This window comes from Nanorana parkeri, unplaced genomic scaffold (genome assembly GCF_000935625.1).
Source record: "Nanorana parkeri isolate BGI_ZX_2015 unplaced genomic scaffold, ASM93562v1 scaffold117, whole genome shotgun sequence".
NCBI classification, from domain to species: Eukaryota; Metazoa; Chordata; class Amphibia; order Anura; family Dicroglossidae; genus Nanorana; species Nanorana parkeri.
Window position 1 is genome coordinate 607,867 of NW_017306385.1, and position 25,484 is coordinate 633,350.

Sequence of the window (25,484 nt, forward strand, 5' to 3'; positions counted from 1 at the left end):
GGACTACAAGTCCCAGCAATGCATTATAATAAAACTGAGCACTATATCACCAGCACCCCCCCCCCACACACACACACACTTCAAATCATATCACAGATCAGCCCTTCATTTGTTGCATTGTATGGCCCACGCTGTACACCAATCTCTCTGTGCACCATGGCCAGGCGGCTGTTACTGGGATCATCCTTACTGTCAGTGATTAGCCGATGGCTCATGGCAAGGTGGCTTCCGATATGGCTGTGTCTGTGTGAGTCTTCATTATTGCAACCAGCTAATGGGAGACTACCTCACTTTACATTAGTTTCATGTGTCTCCATGACACTGTAGTTTTCGATAGAGTAGATAAGAATAACAACCAATAACAACTTTTTTGTGTCCCATTGGAGAGATTTTGCTTCATTTCCTTCATTAACCAGAAGTGAGCATTGATCTCTGTAAAGGGAGAGAAATCCCCCTCAATCAGTTGTCACCAGAACAGGTGCCCCAATGGAAGATTTTCATCTATTCCTGACCCAGTATTAAATATTAGATTTTTCCTCACTTTCAGTCCCAGTGACAATGGTCATTAGGACAAATAGAGAAGGTGACTGTCCCCAGCAGGAATAAAAGTCAGACAGAGGTTCTAATACTTCCTTACTCTATCCAAAACACAGAAATATGGCATTAGATACACTTTAAAGGATAAGTGCACTTTAAAACAATGTACACTTATTCTTTTTGGGCCTTCCCCTGACCTAGAAGATTCTACCCTCCCCATTCACAGATCCGTACTTACTAAGATCCAACAGGCACGGTTCCCCTGTTGTTTACATTAAGCGCTGCAGTGCTTCAGTGCTCCCTCTGCTGGCCACACCTGCACAGTACAGGGCCATAGACTTCTATGGGTCAGCTCCCAGCCAGGAGACGGATGCAGTCTGCAGAGGGAGACTTGCAGCACTGGATATCAATGAACAACCGAGCAGTGGCCCTCAGATATTGGTAAGTATAGATCTGTGGAGGGGAGATGGTCTAGGTCAGGGAAGAGGGGCAAAAATAATGCGTGCACTTTGTCTCATTTGGATTAGGCTACACATGACAATTTTGGCAAAAATCCACTCCTAACAATTTTCCCTGGGATGTTTTGTGCACCACCTAAGTGTTCCCCCTCCATGTCTCTCTAAGTCAGGTGGGTGCACTGGAAAAGTGTCAGCTTCTGGGAACTGATACATCCTAATTTAGGCTTCAAGAAGAGAATGATGTACTTCAGGGTTGGTGAGTCAATTATTGTCTATCTTGCTCCCTTTTTTCCTATATAGACTTTTTTAGATTTGGAGAGAACATTTCTTTTTGGTGTCAGTTGGGTTAAAGTCACTGCAGGACCCGATTCAGTGCAGCATTCCGACACTGGAGCTATTTGTGGCATTCTAGACTTCCTTAAATGCTCAGCAAACATACAATGCTGGTTCTGTTGACTGACGGAAAGGTCAGCACTCCGTGCTCCCAACATCTGGGACACAGCTGCCTCTCAGCCGAGCGTCAAGTGCTCTTCTCTTTCACAGTTATGTGCGACATTCGGCCTGTCTATGTACTATGTCTATGTACAAGTCTATGTACAAGTCTATGTTCAGATCACGTGCTGCTTTCAGATCAGAGTCCTTGTAAGTTTCACAGGAGAATGAAAATGGCATGGACAAAAATGATGGCACCCATAACCTAATATTCAGTTCCAAAACATTAGAGGCAATCACTGCAAACAAGCCATTTCTGTAGCTCTCAAATTCACCTCCCAACGGGTAGTTTGGGCCACTCTTCTGGAGCAAACTGCTTCAGCTGCCTCGGGTCTGAAGGATGCCACCTCCAGATGGCATGTTTCAGCTCTTTCTATAGGTGATCAATAGGATTCAGATCAGGGCTTATGGAAGGACACTTCAGACTAGTCCATTGTTTTCTTCTTGGCCATTCTTGGGTGCTTTTAGCTGTGTTTTAGGTCATTATCCTGTTGGAGGACCCATGACCTTTGACTGAGACAGAGCTTTCTGAGAATGGGCAGTAGATTTCACTCCAGAATTCTTTGATTCTTGTGATTTCATTGTGTCCTGCACAGATTAAAGGCATCTGTCCTGCATTGTGTCCTGCATGGCAAATGCAGCAAAGCAGCCCTAAAACATAACCAAGATTCCTCCATATTTCACATTATGTAGTGTTCTTTTCTTTGAAAGCTTACTTTTTTTGGTTTGTGAACATAGAGCTGGTGTGACTTGCCAAAAAGCTCCAATTATGTCTCATCTGTCCAAGGGACATTCTCGGAGAAGCATAGTGGCTTGCCAATATACATTTTAACAAATTCCAGTCTGAATTCCGTATGTTTTTTTTTCAGCAGTGGTGTCCTGCTGAGTCTTCTTCCTTTGAGCCCACTGTCACTTAAAAAGAAGGTGTGATCAGACACTGATGTACTATGACCTTGGAGTTCAGCTTGTATCTCTTTGGAAGTTTTACTTGGCTGTTTTGTCTAAAATTCACATTATCCTTCTGTTCAATCTTGGGTCAATTCTCCCCTTCCGACCACATGTAGTGAAGTTGGCTATACTCCCATGGACCTTAAACGTCTTAATATTTGCAACTGTAGATGCAGGAACATTAAGCTACTTGAGTATGGACCTATAGTTTTAACATTTGACATGCTGGTCTATAATGTTCTTTCTGATCTCCTCAGACAACTCTCACCTTTGCTTTCTGTGGTCCACATTCAGTGTGGTGCGACCGATGATACCAAACAGCAGAGTGACTACTTTTCTCCATTAATAGGCTGAGTTACTGGTTACAAGACTGAAGAAATGGGTGATACTAGCTACAGAAAACAGTATAAAATATCACTGTGATCCATTCATTTATGATCTTTTCTAGGGGTACCAACAAATCTGTCCAGGCCACTTTTTATAGACTGTGTCTGACTGATCATTGCAGGATGAGCAGTCATTTATCTAATTCCACACTTTTTCTTTTTTGCTTTACTCTATGACAGTAGTCGCCAACCTTTCAGACCTCATGGACCACTAAATTCAATATGAATTTTTAAAAAATATATATATTCTCATATTTTTTGTTTCCTCATATATAAATATATTCTGCCGCCCGCCCCAGTAATAATATTCATTTTTTCCCCCCTATCGAATCTGCCGGTGACACCTGGGGCACATGCCCCCACTAGCTTCAGCACTGCCCCCAACCACCCCCGTGCCTCCCCTTCCCCCACACTGAGCCACTATTACCTGGCTTCTCCCCACTTTTTCTATGTCCCGCAGCCTGCTCAGTACATGTACTGACGAGATGCCCCGCCTCCTGCAGACCCCGCACTGTACTGAGAGCTGCGCATTCCTTGTGACAGCCGCTGCTTGAGTCAGTGAGAGGCAGCCCTGGAGCCTCCGTGCCGCTTCAATGATGGCCCAGCCTGCACAGCATCAGAGGGGCCCAGGGAGCACCAAAATGTTCTTGCGGACCACTGGTTGGCGAACGCTGCTCTGGGACATACAAAAAGCATGCTGGTCTACATGAAAGATTTGCTTTTAATTTTATCACTTTTCTGGAGGAATAAAGCATTCTATCAATGAGCTGTAAGTGTACCAACAAATGTGTCCACGTCTGTATACAGTACAAATAACACACACAAAGCAAGCTTCTTCAACCTTGGCATTAGCAGACTGACTGACTTTAGTTGACGCCCTCTATAAAAACACAAATGTGATATTTCTGCCGTGAGGTCCTATGCACACCGTCCTCTGTCCTTTAAATAATCTCTGTAGGTTCCAGCCACTTGGATTATAATAACAGTTGGGAAAGAATGCTAAGTCAATCAGAATGGCCTCAGTGGGGACGGACGCTATTTTAATAAACAAATGACTTGGCCGCACGGAGAGAGCTGACTATTTCAGCAATGTTAATCTAACTCATGCTGCTTCCCTCTCCGGAGTCTCTGCTGTGATTAAGTAGGTCAAGGTAATTACAAATGCAGCTATGTTTACCTCCGTGTTATAAGTGCCACACACTACGAAGGGAAAGAGAGCGCCCTTCTTGAGACTTATAAAAGGAGATACTTCTGTGACTTTGCTTAGCCCACACAAATTTATATTTCATGTGGATATAGGCAGATTGACTCACCTACTTGCTCAATGTACCGCACAGTTCCTTTAATTAAGCCGGTGCTTTCACCTTGCAGGGCAAAGCAACAGGTCCACTTTAATGCAGCCCTCCCCAGAAGCATTATACTTACCTTCCTTTTGCTTCCCCGCCACTTCATGCACCTGCTGATTGCAAAGTCCAGGTAGCTGACCCTGGGCTATGGACCCACCTGTGGCTTTGCTGATTGGCCCAGTGTGGGCACAAGGAGTGAGCCACATGCTCCTCTGTACCCAGAAGTACCTGTTTTTTTCCTTGTTTCCCAGCACTGAACATGGCGGTGTGGAAGTTAAGGCCATGGGAGTGGTGGGGAAGCAATACAAACCTGCACAGGTTTGCTTTAAACAGACCGTCGCCAAACCATTCATCTCAACAAAAATATTCCCATCAGATTATATCTGTATTTAATGTATTTTATTCATGTTATTTCCCTGTAAAAGCCTCCCTTGTGTGGACATCCAAAGCCCCTGAGACTGCTGCTGGGTGCCGCCATCTTGGATGTGGTGTCAGCAGCCCCAACAGACTCAAGTGACACTCTGTAGCAGTAGCAAGGAAACTCAGGACCTCCAGCTGTGGTGAAACGACAAATCCCATCATGCTTCTGCCTCTGGGAGTCATGCTTGTGGCTGCCAGAGTCTTGCAATGCCTCATGGGATTTGTAGTTACATTACAGCTGGATGATTGGAGTTTACCTAACCCTGTGCAACAGTATTCCCCTTCTTCTCTGGCTACTACATAAAAGGATATGTATGGAAGTAAGTGGTGAGGTGGAGGAGCTAGGCTAGCACAGACATTAAAGGAGAACTATGGGGTCAGTGTTTTTCCCCATAGTTCTCCTTGGGGTAACGGGAGGACACAAACTAGCGTCCTCCCGTTACCCTAAGCTCAGTATACCGCGAGCTATAGCTCGCGGTATACTGAGACGCCGCACCTGGAGCGGATCCCGACGTAGCTGACGGGATCCGCCCAGCTGCGTGAGTGACAGCTGGCTCTGACTATCTAGAGGCAGAGCCAGCTGTACCCGCCCCCTCCCGCGTCCGTTCCGCCAGTCAGCGCTGGCAGATCATAGCGGGGAGAGGGGAATCCAGCCCCTCCCCCTGTCACGGCAGAGAGCCGTGACAGGATCGAGAGGTGAGGGAACCCGGTATCTGTTCGCTCACCTCCCGATCTACTGAGCCGACCTGTGACAGTCTCATTGTCACAGGTCGGCTTAGAACTATGAGGTGAGTGGAAATCACTCATCTCATAGTTCTCCTTTAATTAGACACTTCCAAAGGAGGAGAGGGCTATGACATGCAGAGAGTGAGAGGGTTGTGCTAGAGAATTGACTGGTGAAATTTTCTAGTAAGTTCAGAGTCACATTGCAAGTGAATGGGTTCTAACCAGTGGCATCACAAGGGGGGTGCGGCCCGCACCAGGTCACACTATCAGAGGGAGTGACACCAAAACCACTGACAGTCATTTTGGTGTCACCCCCCTCTGCAAAGTCGGGCACTCGGTCAAGGATAGCTGCAAGAGAGGGGAGGAGACCTGGCTACATACCTTATCACAATAGATGAACGTCCCCTCCTCTCTTTGCCGATGTCCATCACCAAGATGGCTGCCAGCGGTGAAGTGCACTTGACGTCATTACACGTGTGCGTAATGACGCCACGCGCATATGTAATGACATACCCACTGGTGCCGCACCGGGTGACTCCTGGCCTGGTGACGCCCCTGGTTCTAACCCGTTTCTACTCTTATCTAGAAGGCTTTTTCTCTTCTGCAGTTCAGTAACACTTAGAGTCCTTCTCCCTCCTCTACCCTGGGACTGGGCAGAGAAAGGAGAAGCATGGCAGACTGATTTACTCATCTCTCTCCTCCTATCTGCATGCTTCTTGCACTGCAGCACACCCGATTAGCACAACTTGAGCTCTGCTGTACATGAACTATTAACAGGCTAATAACAGGTCCATTTCAGGAATGTATACTCCTTTAAATATTAAAAAACAGCTTTAATTTCTGTCTTTTACATCTGCCTGGAGTTCAGCTTCAAGTTATATGGAAACTCTGCTATGATAGGTGTTTGCTGAGTAAGGACCTGTTTACTGCTATGTGGTTTCCTGCTTTCTAACGCCTGGACGTAAAGAGGAACATTAAAGTAAAAACCAGACCTGCTCTGTAATGTAATGTGAGCTTTTGTCCCAATAGGAAAGGCAGCTAGTGTGTAAAAAATCACCACACGTGCGGCTTCAAGTGCTTTTAACCAACATCACTCTATTTTAACATATTGTTTTTGATGAAGCCATCCACAACACATTATCGCACATCACAAATGTAACCAGCGATTACATTTACATGCACCCACCACATACGGTAAGGCTCATTTCACACTTTGCGATGTGAAAACGTACGCAGTTTTGTGCCTTCCTCTAGTGCTTTTTTCTGCGTTTCATCATCTGGTTGTCATTTTCTTTCTTGGGAAAAACAAGCTCTGCTGATCATGTAGTATGCACTATAACAACAAAAGAACAGAGCACGCCCCGCAGCAAGTAGCTTTAATAAATCTGTCTAAATGATAAATGATTGCACTTACAAATCCATGGGAATAAAGAGCTTATCAGTATATTCCGATGGTGTCAGTGATATGTGCTACTGTTCTCAACCAAAGTATATGCTGTGATCAGCTTACTGGATGAGAGACTCTGATGAAGGGGTAGATTCCCCGAAATGTGTAAGCGGTGGCAGCACAGAGTGGGTCTAGTGCAGCCTTTCTCAACCAGGTGTGCCTTCTGGCTTTGTCAGAGGTGCCTTCAAATTTTCGTACAGTGTCATGCATTTCCATGCTGGAGGCGAGCCAGCCACCAGCATAGTGGTGCACATGAGGCCATGTGACACACATGAGGCCATGTGTGTCTTTTTTGCAACCTGACTATGTACATAGGTAACTATGCAACTATGTAGCTTACTGTACAACATGGGCAACAAATAGTAATCGTTGCAATACATAGGCAACGGATGGGCAATTGTGACATGTGGGCAACAAATGGAGCATCATTATTATTAATATAATACAGGATTTATATAGTGCCAACAGTTTGTGCTGCACTTTACTTTAATATAAAGAAGACATTACAATTACAATACAACTCAAGACAAGATGGTAAGGAGGGCCTGCCCCTGAGGGCTTACAATCTAAAAGGGAGGGGGAAGTGATACATGCGGAGGTAGCTGTGTGGGGATGAATTGTTTGAGAATGTGATGGTTGAGTGGTTAGGTTGAGGCGGGACAGGCTTTCCTGAAGAGATGAGTCTTAAGGGATCGCCTAAAGGCAGTCAGAGTGGGAGACAGATGGACAGGTTGGGATGAACAGTTCCAGAGGACGAGAGAGACCCTAGAGAAGTCCTGGAGGTGAGCATGGGAGGAGTTGATGAGGGAGCTGGAAAGCAGGAGGTCTTTGGAAGAGCGGAGGGGACGGTTAGGGTGATACTTTGACACAATGACAATGTGTGCACAGAAATGAAGAAGTCAATTTACTTCATGGGTTACAACATGGGCAACAAATGGGCCATAGAAGCTATACATAATAATGATGTCACTACTCCAGTCAGCCAATTAGCTGCCCAGTTGAAAAGAACTCATGGGGGTCTGTAGGCTCTGTAATCATACTGATTAGCCAAAGTCTGTGGGCCAGGTCCAGAGAGTTCCCAGGTCTGGTAACTAACATTTTCAGAAGCAAAGGTCAACCATGTAGCTTACTGTACTACGTCAGCTACAACACTGGCAACAAAAGGACAATGTCAGCAATACATAATAATGGCCTTAATGGTCCAGTCACCCAGTTGGCGGCTGGTTGAAAGGAACTCCCGGTGGTCCGTAGACTCTGTAGTTTTAATGATTAGCCAAAGTCTCTGAGCCAGGCACAAAGAGTACCCAGGTCTGGAAACTAATATTTTCAGAAGAAAAGGTAAACTATGTAGCTTACTGCACTACATGGGCTACAACATTGGTGGCAAATGGGCACTGGCAGGGATACATAATAATGGCCACAATAGTCCAGTCATTGGCCCAGTTGAAAGGAACTCCCAGTTGTTCTCACACTCATACGGATTATCCAGATTTGGGAACCAGCATTTTCAGAAGCAAAGGTCAACCATGTAGCTTCCATTTTTCTTTTTTTTTTAAGTGACTCTCGCTTGGAAAAACTAATTCTAAAACAAGCACCCTGCAAAAAAAACCCACTCCTAATACTAACCTGTACAGTGGGTGGCAGGTCCTCCTCACTTTGCTCTCTTCAGGAGCTACAGCCTTCAGGAGAATCATCAGCATGTCGGGGTATGTCGCATGCCAGTGCCTTGCACTGTGCCCTGTGGGTTCCATCTGCTTTGTCACTGAAGGACACAGTAGTGATAGACAGGCCGGCAGGAGGACCTACAGCATGCAGCAGGGAGGCCACGCACCCTACAAACCTGGGCGTGTTGGATCCTGATGATCCTCCTGGAGGCCATAGCTCTCAAAGAGAATGAGATGAGGAATTGCCACCCAACAAAGAGGTATTTAGAGTCTTCTTTTGCAGGCTGCTTGTTACATTTTGTTTCAAGCCACACAGTTGCTTTTTAAGCTGAACATTTTTTGACAATACCTCTCATTGCAGGGTGTGTTCCCCGCAGCACTAGTGCGGCGTTGCTTGGACATTAAATTTAGTAACAATTTCCTAGAGGGAATGGAAAACATCTGCTCGGGGAGCCAGTGCTGGAAAAAATGCAATAACGTAATGTTTTTTTAAGACGACAGTTTGTGGGAAAAGATCTATTTAGATTCCACTTTCTAACAAACAATAAACGCACACAGAGACCTGCATTCGATTCTTTGTATCTTATCTTTGGGATCTCCATTAAGGGCCAATTCACACCACATCCAGCTCACGACCAGACCAGATTGTTTCTGGACCCAAAATACATCCTAATGTATCCCTATGCTATTCCTGGCCTCTGTTCACACCAGCACAGTCTGTTCCAGACCAGACCAGAAAAATACTGCATGTCTCATTTTGTCTGGTCTGGAATGCACTGGAACTGCGGGCAGGTTCACACCATTTTCTGGACCAGATCATTTTTGTCCTGTTATTTCATTTTCCTGGATTAAGTTACCATTAGGGACTCATTTAAAGCTGGACTCCAGTCAAACAGCTAAATACACAGTTACCACACACATATGTGAACAGTCTTATCTGCCAAAGGTCTTGTCATTCTGTCCAGCCACTTTTCCAATTTGTATAGCTCTGCCAGACAACACAGCCAGGAGGGTGACACCACTTTCTTTATTAGGGGTAAGGAATAGAGTGGAGTCACCTGCCCACTTGATGGAGCCAAGGAGCATAGGAATTTCCTATGTTCTTCTGCTCTATCTACCATGTTTCCCCCGAAAATAAGACCCACCCCGAAAATAAGACCTAGTTGTGACCATTCCCAGGGCCGGTGGTGGCATAAGGTGGAACTTGAAGAGCCGCGGGAGAGGCGGGAGAGAATCAGCGGTGCCAATGAAGCCAGCGCTAGAGGAAGCGAGGCGGCAGCGGAGGGAGCAGAGCCGCATAAGCAGCTTCCTCTATAGCAGCGGTCACCAACCTGTCGGACCTCATGGACCACTAAATTCATAGTTTTAAATCCTGCGGACCACTAATATTAATTTAAAAAAATATATATATTCTCATATTTTTGTTTCCTCATATATAAATATATTCTCATATATGTGTGTATATATATATAATACACACACACACACATATGAGAATATATTTATATATGAGGAAACAAAAAATATGAGAATATATCTATATATACATACAACCGGTTGGTGACTGCTGCTCTATAGCGCCGGCTCCTGTCACAGGCGGATTGATACCAGATGCACTCCGCCTGTGAGGAATCGATAGTAAAAGCGCGCTTCGCTCATTCTGGCCAGTGATTGGTTACCAAATTGCTGTCGGAAAGGTACGGCACCCCTGATTGTCCTGATCACCATATTTTTGTACATGAATAAGTGTAGATTGTTGTACGTTAAAAAAAAAAAATAAGACCTACCCCGAAAAAAGGACCAAGAGTGGGGTTTTTTAGCCCAAAAAAGTCAGCGTCTTATTTTCGGGGAAACACAGTAGCAGCGCTGCAAATCTGTGTGAACAGTTTATTAATTAGCTACTAAGGAAGAATCCACTGCAGAAGAGGAACTTCAGGCCTCCAGTCCTACCATACAGCATTGTGCTGCATGGCAGAGCTGTGTTAATCACAGGCCTGGTATGAAAGAAATGCAAATCCTCACATTCTCTATGTACTTCATCTGTGTATTTAGCTATTTGCCTGGAGTTCAGCTCCAATGACTCCAATGGACATCTATCACCAGATGTAAGTAGCTAATCTGACCTCAGTTGTAGTAGGCACCTTCAGATTCCCAAATCTATTCCCAAACATAGCTCTGTACAGCGTCTTCTATGCTGTGGCAGCCCCAAAGCTCATAGTTTCCAGGTATGCAACTCTGTAATTTCTTGGCAAAGGTTGAGAACTGGCACACCTCCTCTTCCAGTCCTTATAGGACACTAAGACTATCCACTACTTTGAAAACGCTATAGGGATTTGCAGGAAGAGGGGGGGTGGGGGGTAGTCTGCCCTTGATTTTTTACTGAGAATATTATTTGCATATCATGTACATGATATGCAAATAATATTTGTGACATGTGCGGGCCCCTGACAGAGGTAGCTACAGGAAGTGAGGGAAATCTCCCAAGTGGGGACACAGCGATACCAAACATCCCCACAGTGCTATTTTTTTTAAAAAGCTGTCCGTGTCCCCATTGGGAAGATTTGCTGTCACTTCCTGTTCTATCCAACAGCCATCAAATAAACAGGAAGTGAGGAAACACAGACAGCAAAAAAAAAAAAGTCTGACACCGATTTTTAACCATTCCCCATTATACTGTGTCCCTAATGCAAAGGTGTCCCAGTACTTCCTCTCTTGCCAGGAAGTTGAGGGTTATTCTCAAGGGAGACAAAAACAGCAAAGAAAAAAAAATCAGGTTTCCCATTCTTCACAAAACCTTTTTTCAAATATATTCCTTAATAGCTACAAAGAATATAAATTATACGTTGTGAGCACCAAATCCCTTTGTAAGCCCAGATTACCTTGTAAACGTAGCAGTGACATCATCACTGTGTTGTACATACAGTAGACTATGCAGAGAGCTGTGGAAGGGGTCCAGCAGGCCCCACCCACTACATGCTGCCTGTAGAGAACTACAGGAAGGGGCGGAGACAAGACCAGTCACTCTGCACAAGGAGAGAGAGCAGCAGTGACCGGTCTTTATTACAGGAGGGGGCAGATACACAGGAAAGGGGGAGTATAATGCCCCTCCTATTGCAGGAACCTCTTGATTTTTTTTAAGAACCTGACAGGGTCACTTTAAAGAAGAACTCTGGGTAGACAAAAACTTACCCTTACAGTGGGACTACCCCCGCACTATGAGGCTTGAGTGCTCATTTTGCATGGGGGGCAAAACTAAAGCAGATATACTCACCTAATTCTCAGTGCCACTGCGGGCAGCTATCACCTCCCTCTGTTCTACCTGCAGGATGTCCCTCGAAATCCTCACATCTAATGCAAGTGAATGGACCTGCATTAGACGTGATGACGTTAGGGGCCCTTAGACCACCGCAGCCCAGGCTGATAAAAGGCTGCTGGGACTGGTCTAGCAGCCTGGTGGGACCGAGGTTCAGCTGAATAATACATCAGGTTAGCCCCACAGCAAGGGTACGTTTTTTGTTTTCCCGGAGTTCTTTATATTAAACTACATGACGACAATCGACTCAACAGACAGCTGGCTTTAACATGCTGACAAGTGCTGCTGTATGAAGTGTTCCTATGCTGCTTTTCTGTAGTATCCAAACATACAAGATCAATATTAATAGCTGAGTAAGAGATGCAATAAAAAAAATATCAGGTTTTGTTGCAATATCCACTTCAATCCAAAGATCTCCCCCGTAGTACTCGTTTTCTGCCACAAGATGTCCTCAGTCTGATAGCCAGATTGAGTCTATCTGACTGGACAGTGAAAGAGAAGCAGGACAGTGATGAGATTCTCTCTCTGTCACTCTGCTCTCTTCTCCTATCAGCATGCTTCTAGTCAGCATTCGAACTGATCTGCTCCTTGCACTGCTTCTTCCTCTCACAATTGACCCTTGCTGTACAGGGACTGCACTTACGCTGCTTGCATTTAAGAAATATATTTAATGATGTATTAATGATGACAGAGCTGCATTCATTTATGAGTATTATATCTGCCCAGAGCTTCAAAATACAAATAGTGCTTAGCCGAATTCAGTGAATGTGTCATTAATGGCTCTTCCATGTGCGCTTTAATGTCTGGTTATACAAACCGGCAAGGCTGGGAATGTCCAGGAGTCCCTCGTCGCCGACACGTTTCCATCTTTAGTAATGTTTAGCTGAGAGTCTAAGTGATGTATGAACTGTAAAGGCTTAATGGGAATCTATCATGTCTCTGTGTTATGCTAATCTCCCCAACACTGAAAATAATTACATCTAAGTGGTGTGGTGGGTATACAAGACATAACATACTGTCACTGGGGCCCTAGGCCATGTGACACGACCCCTCCCCTCCTTTCTCTCCTTACTAAAGCTAGGAAGTTTGCTTTTGCTGCGTTGGGCTGATTGAATCATTCACACCGGTGTATGTCATGTTGTAATTTTTGGAACGTTTGTGGAGGGGTTAGACCGTAGCTAGTGCCTTTTGTGCCCGAGGCAAGAACAGAAAATTGTGCCCTCCCAACAGACGTGTGATGTCACCCGACGCCTGTTGGATGTGCTGGTGGCGCTGTCGCTTCAGGATGGGCGAGCGGTGAGGAGAGAGAGAGCTGCTCGGCCATCCTGGTTGACAGCTCCCTCCTCCACTGCAGTACTCCATTTCTCATTGGATCCCCGCTGCCTCTGCCCATACAGGCGGGGGAGGGCAGTGGGGATCCGAGGAGAAGCTGGAGCCTTTGCCGCCCCTCTTCTCACTGCCGAGTCATGGCTGTTTTGGCCACCTGGCCCCCCTGTCGCTCTGGCTGCGGCCCCTCTCAGCTGCGCCTGAGACGAGTGCCTCACTCGCCTCATGGTAGCTACGGCCCTGGGTTAGACCTCCTCAGTGGCGTCACAAGGGGGGTGCGGCCTGCACCGCGTGACACCATCAGGGGGGGGTGACATCAGTCATTTTGGTGTCACTCCCTCTTATATGTCGGGTACTCAGTCATGGACCGATTGTCCAACAGCGGGACGGGTGGGGGACGACCGGCAACATACCTGATTCCGCTGGGTCAATATCCCTATTCATGTTATTTGCCTGTAAAAGCCTCACTTGTGTGGACATCCAAAACCCCTGAGACTGCTGCTGGGTGCCGCCATCTTGGATGTGATGTCAGGAGCCCCAGCAGACTCAAGTGACACCCTGTAGCAGTAGCAAGGAAACTCAGGACCTCCAGCTGTGGTGAAACGACAAATCCCATCATGCTTCTGCCTCTGGGAGTCATGCTTGTGGCTGCCAGAGTCTAGCAATGCCTCATGGGATCTGTAGTTACATTACAGCTGGAGGGTTGGAGTTTCCCTACTCCTGTGCTATAGTATTCCCCTTCTTCTATGGCTGCTACATAAAAGGTTATGTATGGAAGTAAGGGGAGGGGTGGAGGAGCTAGGCTAGCACAGACATTAATTAGACACTTCCAAAGGAGGAGAGGACTCTGACATGCAGAGAGGGAGAGGGTTGTGTTAGAGAATTGACGGGTGAAATTTTGTAGCAAGTTCAGAGGCACATTGCAAGTGAATGGGTTCTAACCAGCGGCATCACAAGGGGTGTGTGGCCCGTACCGGGTGACACCATCAGAGGGGGTAACACTAAAACAACTGACAGTTATTTTGGTGTCACCCCCTCTGAAAAGTCGGGCACTTAGTCGTGGATAGCTGCATGAGAGAGGAGGGGACCTGGCTACACACCTTATCCCACCATATGAACGTCCCCTCCTCTCTTTGCCGGTGTCCATCACCAAGATGGCCGCTGGCAGTGAGGTGCATCACTGTGCATGCGTGATGACATCACACCAAGGACATCATTATGCATGCGTGGCGGCTGCCCCTGGTGGCGCCGCTGGACCTCCTGTTAGTCTCCATCTTGCAGTTTTCACCCTCTCCATTTGACCTAATAAACACTGTTGATAGTACAGAGACTGGGGGAAACAGAGAATTTTGAGTTGGCACCAGAACAAGTAGAGGTGAAATCTTTCAAGAAGGAATAATTGTTCCTTGCAGCTGCTTCTCCCCTCGGCTCTGGCAGTCTAAGGACTGCTGACACCATTGGTGGACCTGCATTAGATGTGAGGATGGCTAAGGAGCATTTACCACTTCCTTCTGCTGCCGCCCAATCAGCTGTGGCTGGGGAATTCCCCGCCTACATCTGCAAAGTGGTGGGATGCAGTGATATCATTGACCTTATATGGCCACATGGCTGTAGTTGGTCAATGACATTGACCTAATGTGATTCCCCCTAAAATCTGTACAGTCCATTATCCTAGATATAGGTCCGGTATGGATTGTAAGGGGGACTCCACACACACACAAAAGAAAAAAATGACATTCTACACTAATTCAAATCAGAGTCCTACTTTATAATCTTTACCCCAGTACGGTTGAGGCAGCATGGTGGAGGACAGGTCTGGCTGGAGGCGGACGTCTTCTGAATGCTATGGGAGGTTCTGGAATGGAGCACTCCCTGGATTAGCATCTTGCATTTCCATGTGGCTGGTACCCAGCTCCCCTACACCATGGAAATGCTCGACACGGTGAAAAACGTTTATGGCAGTCCTGCCAAAGCCAGGAGGCACCCAGGCTGCTGCGGCACCCTGGTTGACAAAGACTGTAATAGTCCACCACCCCCTACTCCAGATACAATCAGTGCCCTGGCCTCTTGTAGTCTTCTCTTCCCAGCAGCCAAAATTGTTTAATCTCTGGCCAGAAATCCCCAATTTCTTCCTGTAGACTTGTTTGGACCTGTCAGTCAGTGCAGAGGATGCTGAGTTGATGGGCCCAAAAGGTTGTGGCATTGAGTATAAAGTGAGTATGTATCTGGGGCAGGGTAGGGTGGCCTATTTTTCATCAGGGGGTATAGATCTGCCTAAAAAACAGTTCCAACACTATTTATAGAGCTTCAGCAATGATGACATGAAAGTTTTGCATATTTGTTTTTCCTTCTCTACTCCTTCACATTCGTGTTGTGTCTTCTCCGCGCAAGCAGTAGTCAGCAATCGTTCTATGGACTTTGAGCCTACGCTGTAAAGCTTGCTTTATTTTGCAAATGCAGATTTTTACCATGGAGCATATAACCGGTTAAATAATATACCCTGCAGCCAAACTCACAATGAAGTGACAGTCTAATGGTTTAATTGTCGAAGAGTTTAAAACACGGCTCACCCGAGGTAAAATATGTGGAATTTTTTTTTCCAGATTTTTCCGAGCATCTTCTGTCCTACGGTTTATAGTCATTTCATACCCCTGGCTGATTAATTGTATGTACACCATCACGCATCAAATTTCAAAGCCGCAAAAAAAACAAAACATAATCACAAGAGCTGCAATAACCGTTTAGAAAACTGTAAGCAAAACTAGGAAAAGTGTGCCCGTTCCAGGACAGGCAAGGTCGGGGTGCTGAGAGCATTGATGGGGGAGGCAGAGTTGCAGGAGCAGTGTTTAGAGTAGGAAGGGAGGATGAGGTTTGGGGAGCACTAGGTGTTAGGGAGGGGGCTCACTTCTTGTAGGATTGGGGTGGCAGTGGGAGGGGGCATGAAGTGTTTTTGGAGAAAAGTGTGTACAGGCTAGTTGAGAGAGTAGTGGCACAGTGATGGGGTGGTGGTGGAGGGTGCAGTTGTGGAACTGAGAATAGAGGTTGAGGGCATACCGTGTTGCAGAGGGGTGTGCAAATTTGGGGTGATAATGGATCAAGGTGTTGCAGGCATGTTGGTGAAAGTGGGAGAAAGCATGAATTGCATTGGTGTGAGTAGGGGGGTTGGGGGGGAGACCAGGCACACTGTTGTGGGGGCCTTTGCTTAATGTAGGCATAGAGTGAGAGAAAGAAGAAGGTACAGTTGTGAGTTGGGGAACAGGGGTGGTGGCTAGAGAAGGGGGTGTAGGCATGGTGTTAAAAGGAGGAAGTAGGGCCTGCAGTGTAGGGCCTGCAGTCACGTTGGTATTAGGGGTGCATGTGTGGTGGTGAGGACAGGTGGGCAATGTACAGGCACTATGGAGGAAGCAAGGAAAGGGGGGCAGCAGGCATTGAATGTGTGCGTGTGTGTGTTTGGGAGGGGGGGCGGGGGCAGATACAGTAGTAAGAGAAGCGTGTGGTGTTGAATAGGGATGAGCTCCTCCGAACCCAGGGCCAGGAAATTCCCTGGCTATCATTTTCACATAAGCAAAGGGACAGGATGCTTGTGCTGGCTGGGTGATGAGAGAAGGTGGTATGCATACATGAAGGCTGAGAGAAGGAGGGGGTTTAGGCATGGTGCATGCATGGAGAAGGGAAGACTGCAGGCTATGTTGGTGCTGAAAGAAGGGGGGTTGCAAGCATGGTGTTTTGAGCACTGGGTGCAAAAAAAAGTGGGGTGGTGGCTGACATTGCAGGCGAAGGGCTGGCTAAAATTCCTTTCCTTTCCCACAGCTTTTGTTTTTTTTCCCCTCTGCTTCTGCAGCCGTCTCCTCCTCAGACTGGCCTCCTGACAGATTGAAAAGTCAAATTTTGTTAACGCAAGTGATGCTGACAGGGTGACCCACAGCTCGAACCTCAGCCGATTCAGTAGGAATTCTCCGAAACTCTGAGCAGTGTATGACACCCAAAGTGTTAGGGAGTGTGATGGAGGAAGGAGCACCTTGGTTGTGTGTTGGTTGCGCAGTCACTCCTAAAAACTTAGGAGAGTTGGGCCTTATCCCCAGAATGAAAACGAAACTGGTAAAAAAAACTGTAATTTTGTTATTTTATTATTAAAAACGGGAACAGAAAGCAAATTAGAATGTAAGTGTTCTATTGTTTGATTGAGGTGGAAATGGGCAATTGAATCAAATGCACTGACAATGGTTTTAAACAGAACTCCAGTCTGTTCTATCATTTGATGATAGTGAAGGGATACTGCAAGGTCTGCTATAAAGAAAGCAGAGAATTCTGAGAGAACCATGTACGAGGGTCTGCAAAGAAATGTCCACATTACCTACGCCTGCTGGCAGTTTTCATCGGGACTAGGGTTTCCTTGTAAGTAGATGGGACACAATAAACTGGCAGATGATCTGACTTTCCCATTAGGCAGGCATGTTACCGGTGCCAAACAAAAGGACAACCTTGACTTGCCCTTATGTGGAAGCAGCTCCGTGAAAGACTTAGAAAACAGTTGAGTTTTTCTACCTGGCCAAGTGCATTACACGGCGAGAAAGAGACGGTCGGTTTGCGTCTCCCCGTTGCCAGGCAACTGTCCTTAGATGCACCGGACTTACTAATCAGAGAAGGCCACGGGCCCTACGTCTGAAACCCTGAAATACCAACTCGTTCCTGCTCTCTAGCAATCAATTGAGGAAAAATGATCTACGGTTCTTCGCTCTCCAGGCTGCTCGTCAGCGGCTATCTGGGATCACAGCTATTCCCCACCTCGCCTGCGATAGAGCCTTACATTAAAACTCCCATAGACTGTAATTATATACTGCAGATGAGGTCTGGGAATGCACACAACTCTGGGATTACCTTGATGAGTTCTTTTTAATATGAAAAAGCAGGAAAATGATATCGCTGAAATTCAGAGATCACAGAAGGGAGGGGCCAGGGGGATGTAGAGCGGAAATAAATGAGAAATAGTCTATTAATGGATTCAAAGAAATAAACTTGTTATGCTTTTCATCTTCTTGCTAATTAAAGGAAAGTTGTACTAGTAGATTTGTTCTTTTAAAATTGTGTGTCGTCCGATTGTTCTGCTGAACTTTTAGTTTCAGTGATCGGAATTGATATGCCGATTGGGAATTCTGGCATGAAGGGCGACATTTGTTAATTCCTCACAAATGTCCCCCAGCCTGGCTAAAGCTGCCAAACACCTATAGATTATCTGCAGATTTTCTATGGCCAGATGCAAAAAGTGCAACAGATTCCTCCATCTACGCTAAACTGTGGGGATGGACGAATTTCCCGCTGGTTCAAGCTTCAGTATCTTGCTGGTCAGCCCTGCTGGCTGTCAAAATACCTGAACAATCTGATTGGATGCGGGCATTGTTCAGGTATTTTGAGAGCCAGCGGGGCCGACTAGCAAGATACTGAAGCTTGGCCCAGCGGGAGATTCCTCCATCCACACAGTTTAGTGTAGATGGAGGAATCTGTTGCACTTTTTCCATCTGACCATAGAAAATCTGCAGATAATCTATAGCTGATGGCCAGCTTTAGGCTTCAACACTCAATAAAGCAAATATGGCCATCGGTTTGGAACTAGCAAAGAGTAAAAGTTGCACATGGGCAGGGCACTATACAAAATAGTACCAAAAGGGGGTCTACAGATCAATTTCAAACTAGCCAGCCAAAAGAAAAAAACAAATCTGTTGAACTTCTCAGGTTAAAAACAGGGGTATTAGTTGCATATATTTGCAAATACAAATGGAAGCCACACTGCCACGTCAAGGCACCTCTGATATGTGTGGTCCTTAACATTATTTGTGTTTCCCAGCTTTGGGACATATATTGCAATGCGCAAACAAAAGGCAGCCATATCTTCCTAAAGGTACATAATTTTCTTGATTATTTAAGTTAAGTTGTACTTCTAAAGAGTCGTCTGAATGTTCTACTGATTTGGCTTTAGTACTCTGAACTTATATGCGGATCGGGTGTTCTGATTCAAGCGCCTATCTCCGGGCTACATTTGTATTTCTCAAAAATGTCCCCAGCTTGGCTAAGACTACAGTACTTGCTTTCAGTCCAAAGTTGATACTCCCCCTTTCTTCTGTACCTTGTCTTCGCCACAAGATGTCCTCAGTCTTCTGGGTTAAAAGATGCTCAGCGTCACTCAACCCGCAAGACTGAGGACTCAAGTGTGAATGCAGGGTATCCTTATGGCACCTTTCACTCACAGCCTACTGGTGCAGAGAGTGGTGCTGGCATCATACATAACCACTGCTCTCTGCATCAGTAAGGACTACACCGCTCAGAGAATAGGTGATGAAAAGGACCCTGGGACATCATGTGGACTGGGGACTTTAAAAGGTATGGTTAATATTCTGTAGATGCATAATATAGATGCTGGCGGACCCTCCGGGGAGGGGAGAAGAAAGTGTGGAGCCCGGAGTTAGACTTTAACTCTCCAATCTGTATTCTTGGTCTGGGTCAGTGACTCCGAACATATTAAAGCCAAAGAGCCAGGCAACTAGCATTTGCAGTTGGTTGGCAATTACAGAACCTTCTGTCCTTTTACAGGGCTGGTGATTTTTTATAGGTGACCCTGTGGTGATAGTGTTTTTCTATGATGAAACTAAAGCCAGGAAGAGCACCAGGCAATTCTGATGTTTAATGACATCAGAATTGCCTGGTGAGTGTTAATGATTGTTAGTATCTTGAAGGTGCACACTGTATATAAACTCTCCAGTTGACATGTGAGGCATAGCCCACTTTCCCATGTTAGGACTCTTGCATGACTGTTTTGCAACTAGCACCAAATATGACTCAAGTTTCATAGGAAACCTCAATTTCATTTCACTCGTTAGTGCCCAGGTTTGGTAGTAATGCTATTTTCTTTTCCATAAATCATCAATTAACATTTTACTTTAAATCTCTCCCTTCTAAAACTAGATATCACTCAGATTTACCTAGCAGACACCACATATGTCTCAGGCTTTGTCACTGGCTCAGCTATTCAGTTGACATATGAAATATAACTATTGAAGCTCTGTAGACTGAACGGAGGCATTTGTGAGTAACTCAGCCCCGAAACATGAGTTATGCTTTATTACAGACCACATACCCAGCTCAGCTAAACATTGAGTTGATTAGAATCTAACTAGAATTTCACTTGAAGAGTGAACATTAATAATTGCAGCAGAGCAGGGGTGGACCAATCAATATGGAATTCAGGAGCCAATCTGTCCAATTCCGGAGCCAAAAGGGTTTTTTCTAGGAGCCAGCTCCATTGACAACAACTAGAGAAAACCTCAAAAGTTGGGTGCCAGCTGTAATGGTTAAGCAGCATTGGCGGCCTGGCTCCTGGGCTTTGTCCAGCCCTGCAGTAGAGACAATTAAAAGTTATAATTGAGCGTAGGTAGAATGCAGAGTAAAGCTGGACATACTCTGATAGAATTTCAGACAATTCATGTAATTTGGCTGAAATTGTAACTATGGTTGGCCCTGTTGACGTCACCTCCCTGACAAACTTCGATTGAAAACTCTAAAGAACCAGGTGGAAAATTGTCAGCCAACCAGTGATTGCAGCCAATCTGGCACTGTTTGGGTATTCCAAAGCCACGCTCCTGTGGCTGCTTGAATACAATAGCCGAGAGAGTAGATTTAAACTTGTTTTCTGTTGTTCAGCCAGCAGTATATGGCCAGCTCAAGTCTGACCATAGGTGGTAAGATAACTATCTGAGAACAATGACACTTGCACAGGGATGTGTGCTGTTCCGGTTGGAAGTGGCAATGATTGCCAGGCTCATCTAGCTGCATGTGCAATGTGTTGTGATACAGATCACATGTGCACAAATTAGTCTCTATTAGTCTATTTAGTCTCTTTAAAGGTGGCCATACACTGTACAACCATCGCAAGACCTTAGTCTTGCAATGGTTGTAAAGTGATTAAAAAAACGTACGATCTGCCCATCTTGGACAGGCAGATCGTACTCTCGATCATCGCAAGCCCGCCCCCCTGAGGGGCGGGCTTGCGATGACCGCAATGCTGAACGGGCAGTGTGCGCGTGCGCACACCGGCCCGTTCGGCATTTGTCTCCTTCGTTCACACTGCTCGATTTCCCGCGATTCTCGTACGAGAATCGAGCAGTGTATGGGCACCTTAAGAGGTTATGTCAGCAATATACGTCTGGTGAGTGTATTGATTGCACAGAAACACTAAGGATATCACACTAAAGCTGCCCATACACCTTACAACCATCACACTACTTTCATTGTGCGATGGTTGTAAGGTCAATAAAATTTTGTATGACCTGCCCATCTTGGACAGGCAGATCGTACTTGCAATTATCGCAAGCCCTGCCCGCTGAGGGGAGGGCTTTCCGATGATTGCAGTGCTGAGCGGGCAGTGGGGCTTTCGTCTTCCGACCACGCTACGATTTTCGGCGGGGTTTTCCAGCGTGCTAGGAAGACGAAAGTCATGCGACCATACAGTAGATGTAGTCGCACGCTGCCCATACACCTGCCGATTATCGTACGATCGCGGGATCACACGTGATTATCGTACGATAATCGGCAGGTGTATGGGCACCTATAGGCTGCCCATACACCTTGTGATCATCGGAGGACACTTTTCATCCGATGATCGAACCGTCGTACGGTGGCCCCATCCTGCCCCGATTATCGCAATGTTGGATCAGCTGTAATTAGAAGAAAGCCCCTGGACAAATTGCGGTAATCGACCGCATGTATTTTCGTCTGCACATGTGCAGTGTAGATCATACGAATTTTGACGTACGGAAACGCCACCAAACTTGTGAAATCGACCAAAGTTTTCTAACCAGCTGGTTAGACAAAAGTCGATCGATTGTACAGTATTTGCGGTTGTACACTGCCCATCAACCTTACGAATATCGGACGAAAACGCGATTGCATACGAAAATCGGCCGATATTCGTAAGGTGTATGGGCCGCTTAAGAGGTTATGTCAGCAATTTACTTCTGGTGAGTGTATTGATTGCACAGAAACACTAAGGATATCACACTAAAGGTGGCCATGCACCTTACAACCATCGCAGGACTTTCGTTGTGCGATGGTTGTAGGGTCATTAAAATTTCGTACGATCTGCCGATCTTGGACAGGCAGATCGTACTTGCGATCATCGCAAGCCCTCCCCACCGAGGGGAGGGCTTCCGGTGATTGCATTGCTGAGCGTGCAGTGTACGCTAAGAAAGCACTGTCATGTTTTTGCCCGGCTGTAATGTACATTTTTCTGTCCTGCAGACATCTAGAACTGCATTCACCTGATGGCAAGCACACAGTGGTGCTGCGAGGGATGGATCCTGCGGCGACCCAGGCCTGGTTCAGCGCCATTCATGGAGCGGTGACGGAACTTGTACCCAAGGTGATAGCCGAGGTCCAAACTCAGCTGGGAAAAAACGAAATCTCTGGAAGTCACGAAATTCGGCACATGGGCTGGCTAGCAGAAAAGGTCAGTCTCTTGTATCTTCATATTAACTGTATCTGCTCAGCTAAATGACAGCAAAATGTCCCATGTGAAGTCACTTCTTATTAAGCTTTTATATCATCATGTTCTTGCTCTGTCTGTGCATTCTATCGTCTGTGTGTCTCGAGCCTTTGACATGGTGTAGGGACAAAGGCACTGTGCTCTACTGTAAATATAACCCACCACCATACCATGAACAGAAGTACCAAATAACACTTGCCTAGCCCCTGATAATGCCCTAATAGCGAAAGACCAATTAAAGGCAGCCGAGTGAATAACCCAGCTGAAGTGAAGTGAGCCAAACGGCGTTTGGCTATTCATTTCTGGCTTGTATGGCTGATTTCACCCTTACATCGGCTAAAATGAGCCGTACATCGGCTGCCTTCGGTCAGACGAACATGCTCTGTTCAGCTGAGCCGAAGTGCAGAAGGAGTTAGACTCAGTCGATCCAACATCTGCATCGGCTGAGCCGAAGCTCGGGCAGCTCACTCGCTGCCGTTCGCCCCTATTCTCATGGGGGACGAACGGCAGTGAGTGAATAGCCGAATGCCGCCGTGAATAGCCGAATGCCGCAGCATTCGACTCGGCTATTCTGCTCGGTACCTCCGAGGTACTGAGCAGAATAGAAAATAAGTGAGAAGAATGAGACGAAAAAAAAGAGTTGCAAAATCATTTTTAAAATGTCAAAAAAATAGGAAAATTAAAAAATAAATAAATATATTTTAAAGAAAAGAAAAATAAATAATAGTGACAGCTTGCTCCGCCCAACTGTTTCCTATTGGTCGTCACCTGCCAGAATCTTCTAGCAGGTCACGGCCAATGAATAACAACTGGGCGGAGCCGGTCATGACATCATGGCCAGCTCCGCCCAGTTGCTATTGTTTAATGACAGATCAGCATTTCCAGGTCATTTGGGAACGCTGATCTGTCATTACAACTGAGAAGAGCCAGCTGTGAGATTATGGCTGGCTCCGGTGTCATTTGCGTGGAGATTGGTCGACATGCTTCGGGTATCACTATGGCTCATCCCAGCCGAAGCATATGCGTTCGGAGCCGCTCGGCTGCCTTTGGCTGCTGTATGGGCTATTGTGAATTGCAGAGGCGGCCGAAGAGAGGCGAAGGATCAGCCAAAGCTACGGCTGGATCCTTCGGCTCTTTAGTGAATAACCCCCATAATTTCTGGGGGGTTTGAAGTAACTTTCAGGCCTAAAATGTGGATTATAACGTGTGGGGAAAAAAAAAGAAAAAAAGGCCTTGGCAGCTAAAGGGTCCTTAAGGGGTCAAAGGAATGCACAGCTGCATGAAAAGGTTAAGCTTTCAATAAGCCAGTATGGTTATTCTTCAGTGACAGGTCCTCTTTAAACCATGACACTTTACTAAAGCAGAGGCCTTTCTCTGCCACCTACCGGAATTTGTCATTTCTGTGTAACGTCTCTGATGAAAGAGGCGACTTCACAGCAAGTGGCGAGCACATGAAATGGGCCGCGGTCTCCCGGGAAGTGTAATTAGCCGGCTCCTTTGAATGTGGGATTTCACTGTTAAGCTGAGCTCATCTGAAAAGGGGGTTTTTAAATCATAGAGATGTAAGAGCTGCTATATTTACAGTCGCAGACCTCATTTAATCACTGGACATGTGATCCCAGCTCTTTAGCCACAGGAGTTAATTAGCACAGCAGCTTCCTTGTGCCCTGCACTCAGTGCTGCGTATATCGCCGACATATGCTGTAGCCTAGCCGTAATTCTGTAGCAGTTTAGATAGGAAAAATCCTGTAGGCTCATGTCCATACTAGTGTCATACATCCTGTCCTGCAGGCACGCTTAGTAGAACCAAGTTGGGAAGTCAGTAGACATGGGGTAGGCAGAACTACAAATTCCACCATGCATCTGCCTCTGGGAGCCATGCCAGTTGCTTTCACAGTCTTGCTATGCCTCTTGGGGTTTGTAGTTTTGGCGTGGGGGACCAGACCTGAAGATACAGCAAGGCGTTTTTGCTTTTCAGTGTTTCTGGAGGGTGGTAAATGCAGAATGACTAATTGTAGGCTTTACATTGATGTATTGAGCGTCCCAAGTCTAACCCCATCCCATGTGCACTTTGATGCCCAAAAAAAAAAGCTTTCTTTTTAAAGAATGATTCAAGGCAAACCAGTGATGGCAATCGATGAGCTACTGATGACACCAGCAAACACTGCAGCTGTAAAGCCCAACTCTAGGCACAAAAAAACTCACATGTAGGGATTAGCTCAGGTTCGGACTGAACCTGGTCCAAAACTGAGGTCCTCTGAACACGGAAGGAGCTCCTCTGAACATGGAAGTAAGCTTCTTCTGCTGCCACCCAATCAACTGGGGCCAGGGAATTCCCTGCCCACTGCTGCAAAGAAGTAAAGGTATAGGATGCAGTGATGTCATTGACCTTATATGGCTATAGTCGGTCAAGCACATTGACCTTATAAGGCCATGTGGCCATATAAGGTCAATGATGTCAGCACCTGCATCCCGCCCCTTTGTTAATTTGCAGGTGCGGGGTAGGGAATGCCCCAGCCCACAGCAGATTGGGCGGGTGGCCACATGTCCCTTCCAGGTTCAGAGGAGCTCAGGTTTAGGGCTAGTTCACACCAGCCCAAGTGCGTTCTAGCCCGATTGGTGCCGGAACACACTGGATCGCATTGTGGCCAGGTCACTTTGTTTTGGGGCGGGAGGGGGTGTGGCTATGCATTGAAGTCAATGGCACCACAGCCACGCCCCTGGCTGCAGTGCGATCGCCCACATCAGAACGCACGGCACATGACTGCCTGCATTCCAGCCCGGTGCAGTCAGAAAAAATGCTGCATGCACTATTTTTTCTGACCGCACCAGAGCGCAGGCATTGATGTGCCACATGTTCCGGTGCGGGCGATCGCACTGCGGTCGGGG

At 46.4% G+C, this 25,484-nt stretch overlaps 1 protein-coding gene across 1 annotated transcript in view; it reads left to right on the forward strand.

Annotated features, from left to right (window-relative positions):
• The window catches only part of SNTB1 (syntrophin beta 1), a 74,941-nt gene that overhangs the window by 5,108 nt on the left and 44,349 nt on the right, over positions 1 to 25,484 (forward strand). The window contains exon 3 of the mRNA XM_018553335.1: positions 22,352 to 22,559. Coding sequence (XP_018408837.1) covers positions 22,352 to 22,559 — 208 coding nt within the window. The remainder of the gene's footprint in view (positions 1 to 22,351; positions 22,560 to 25,484) is intronic.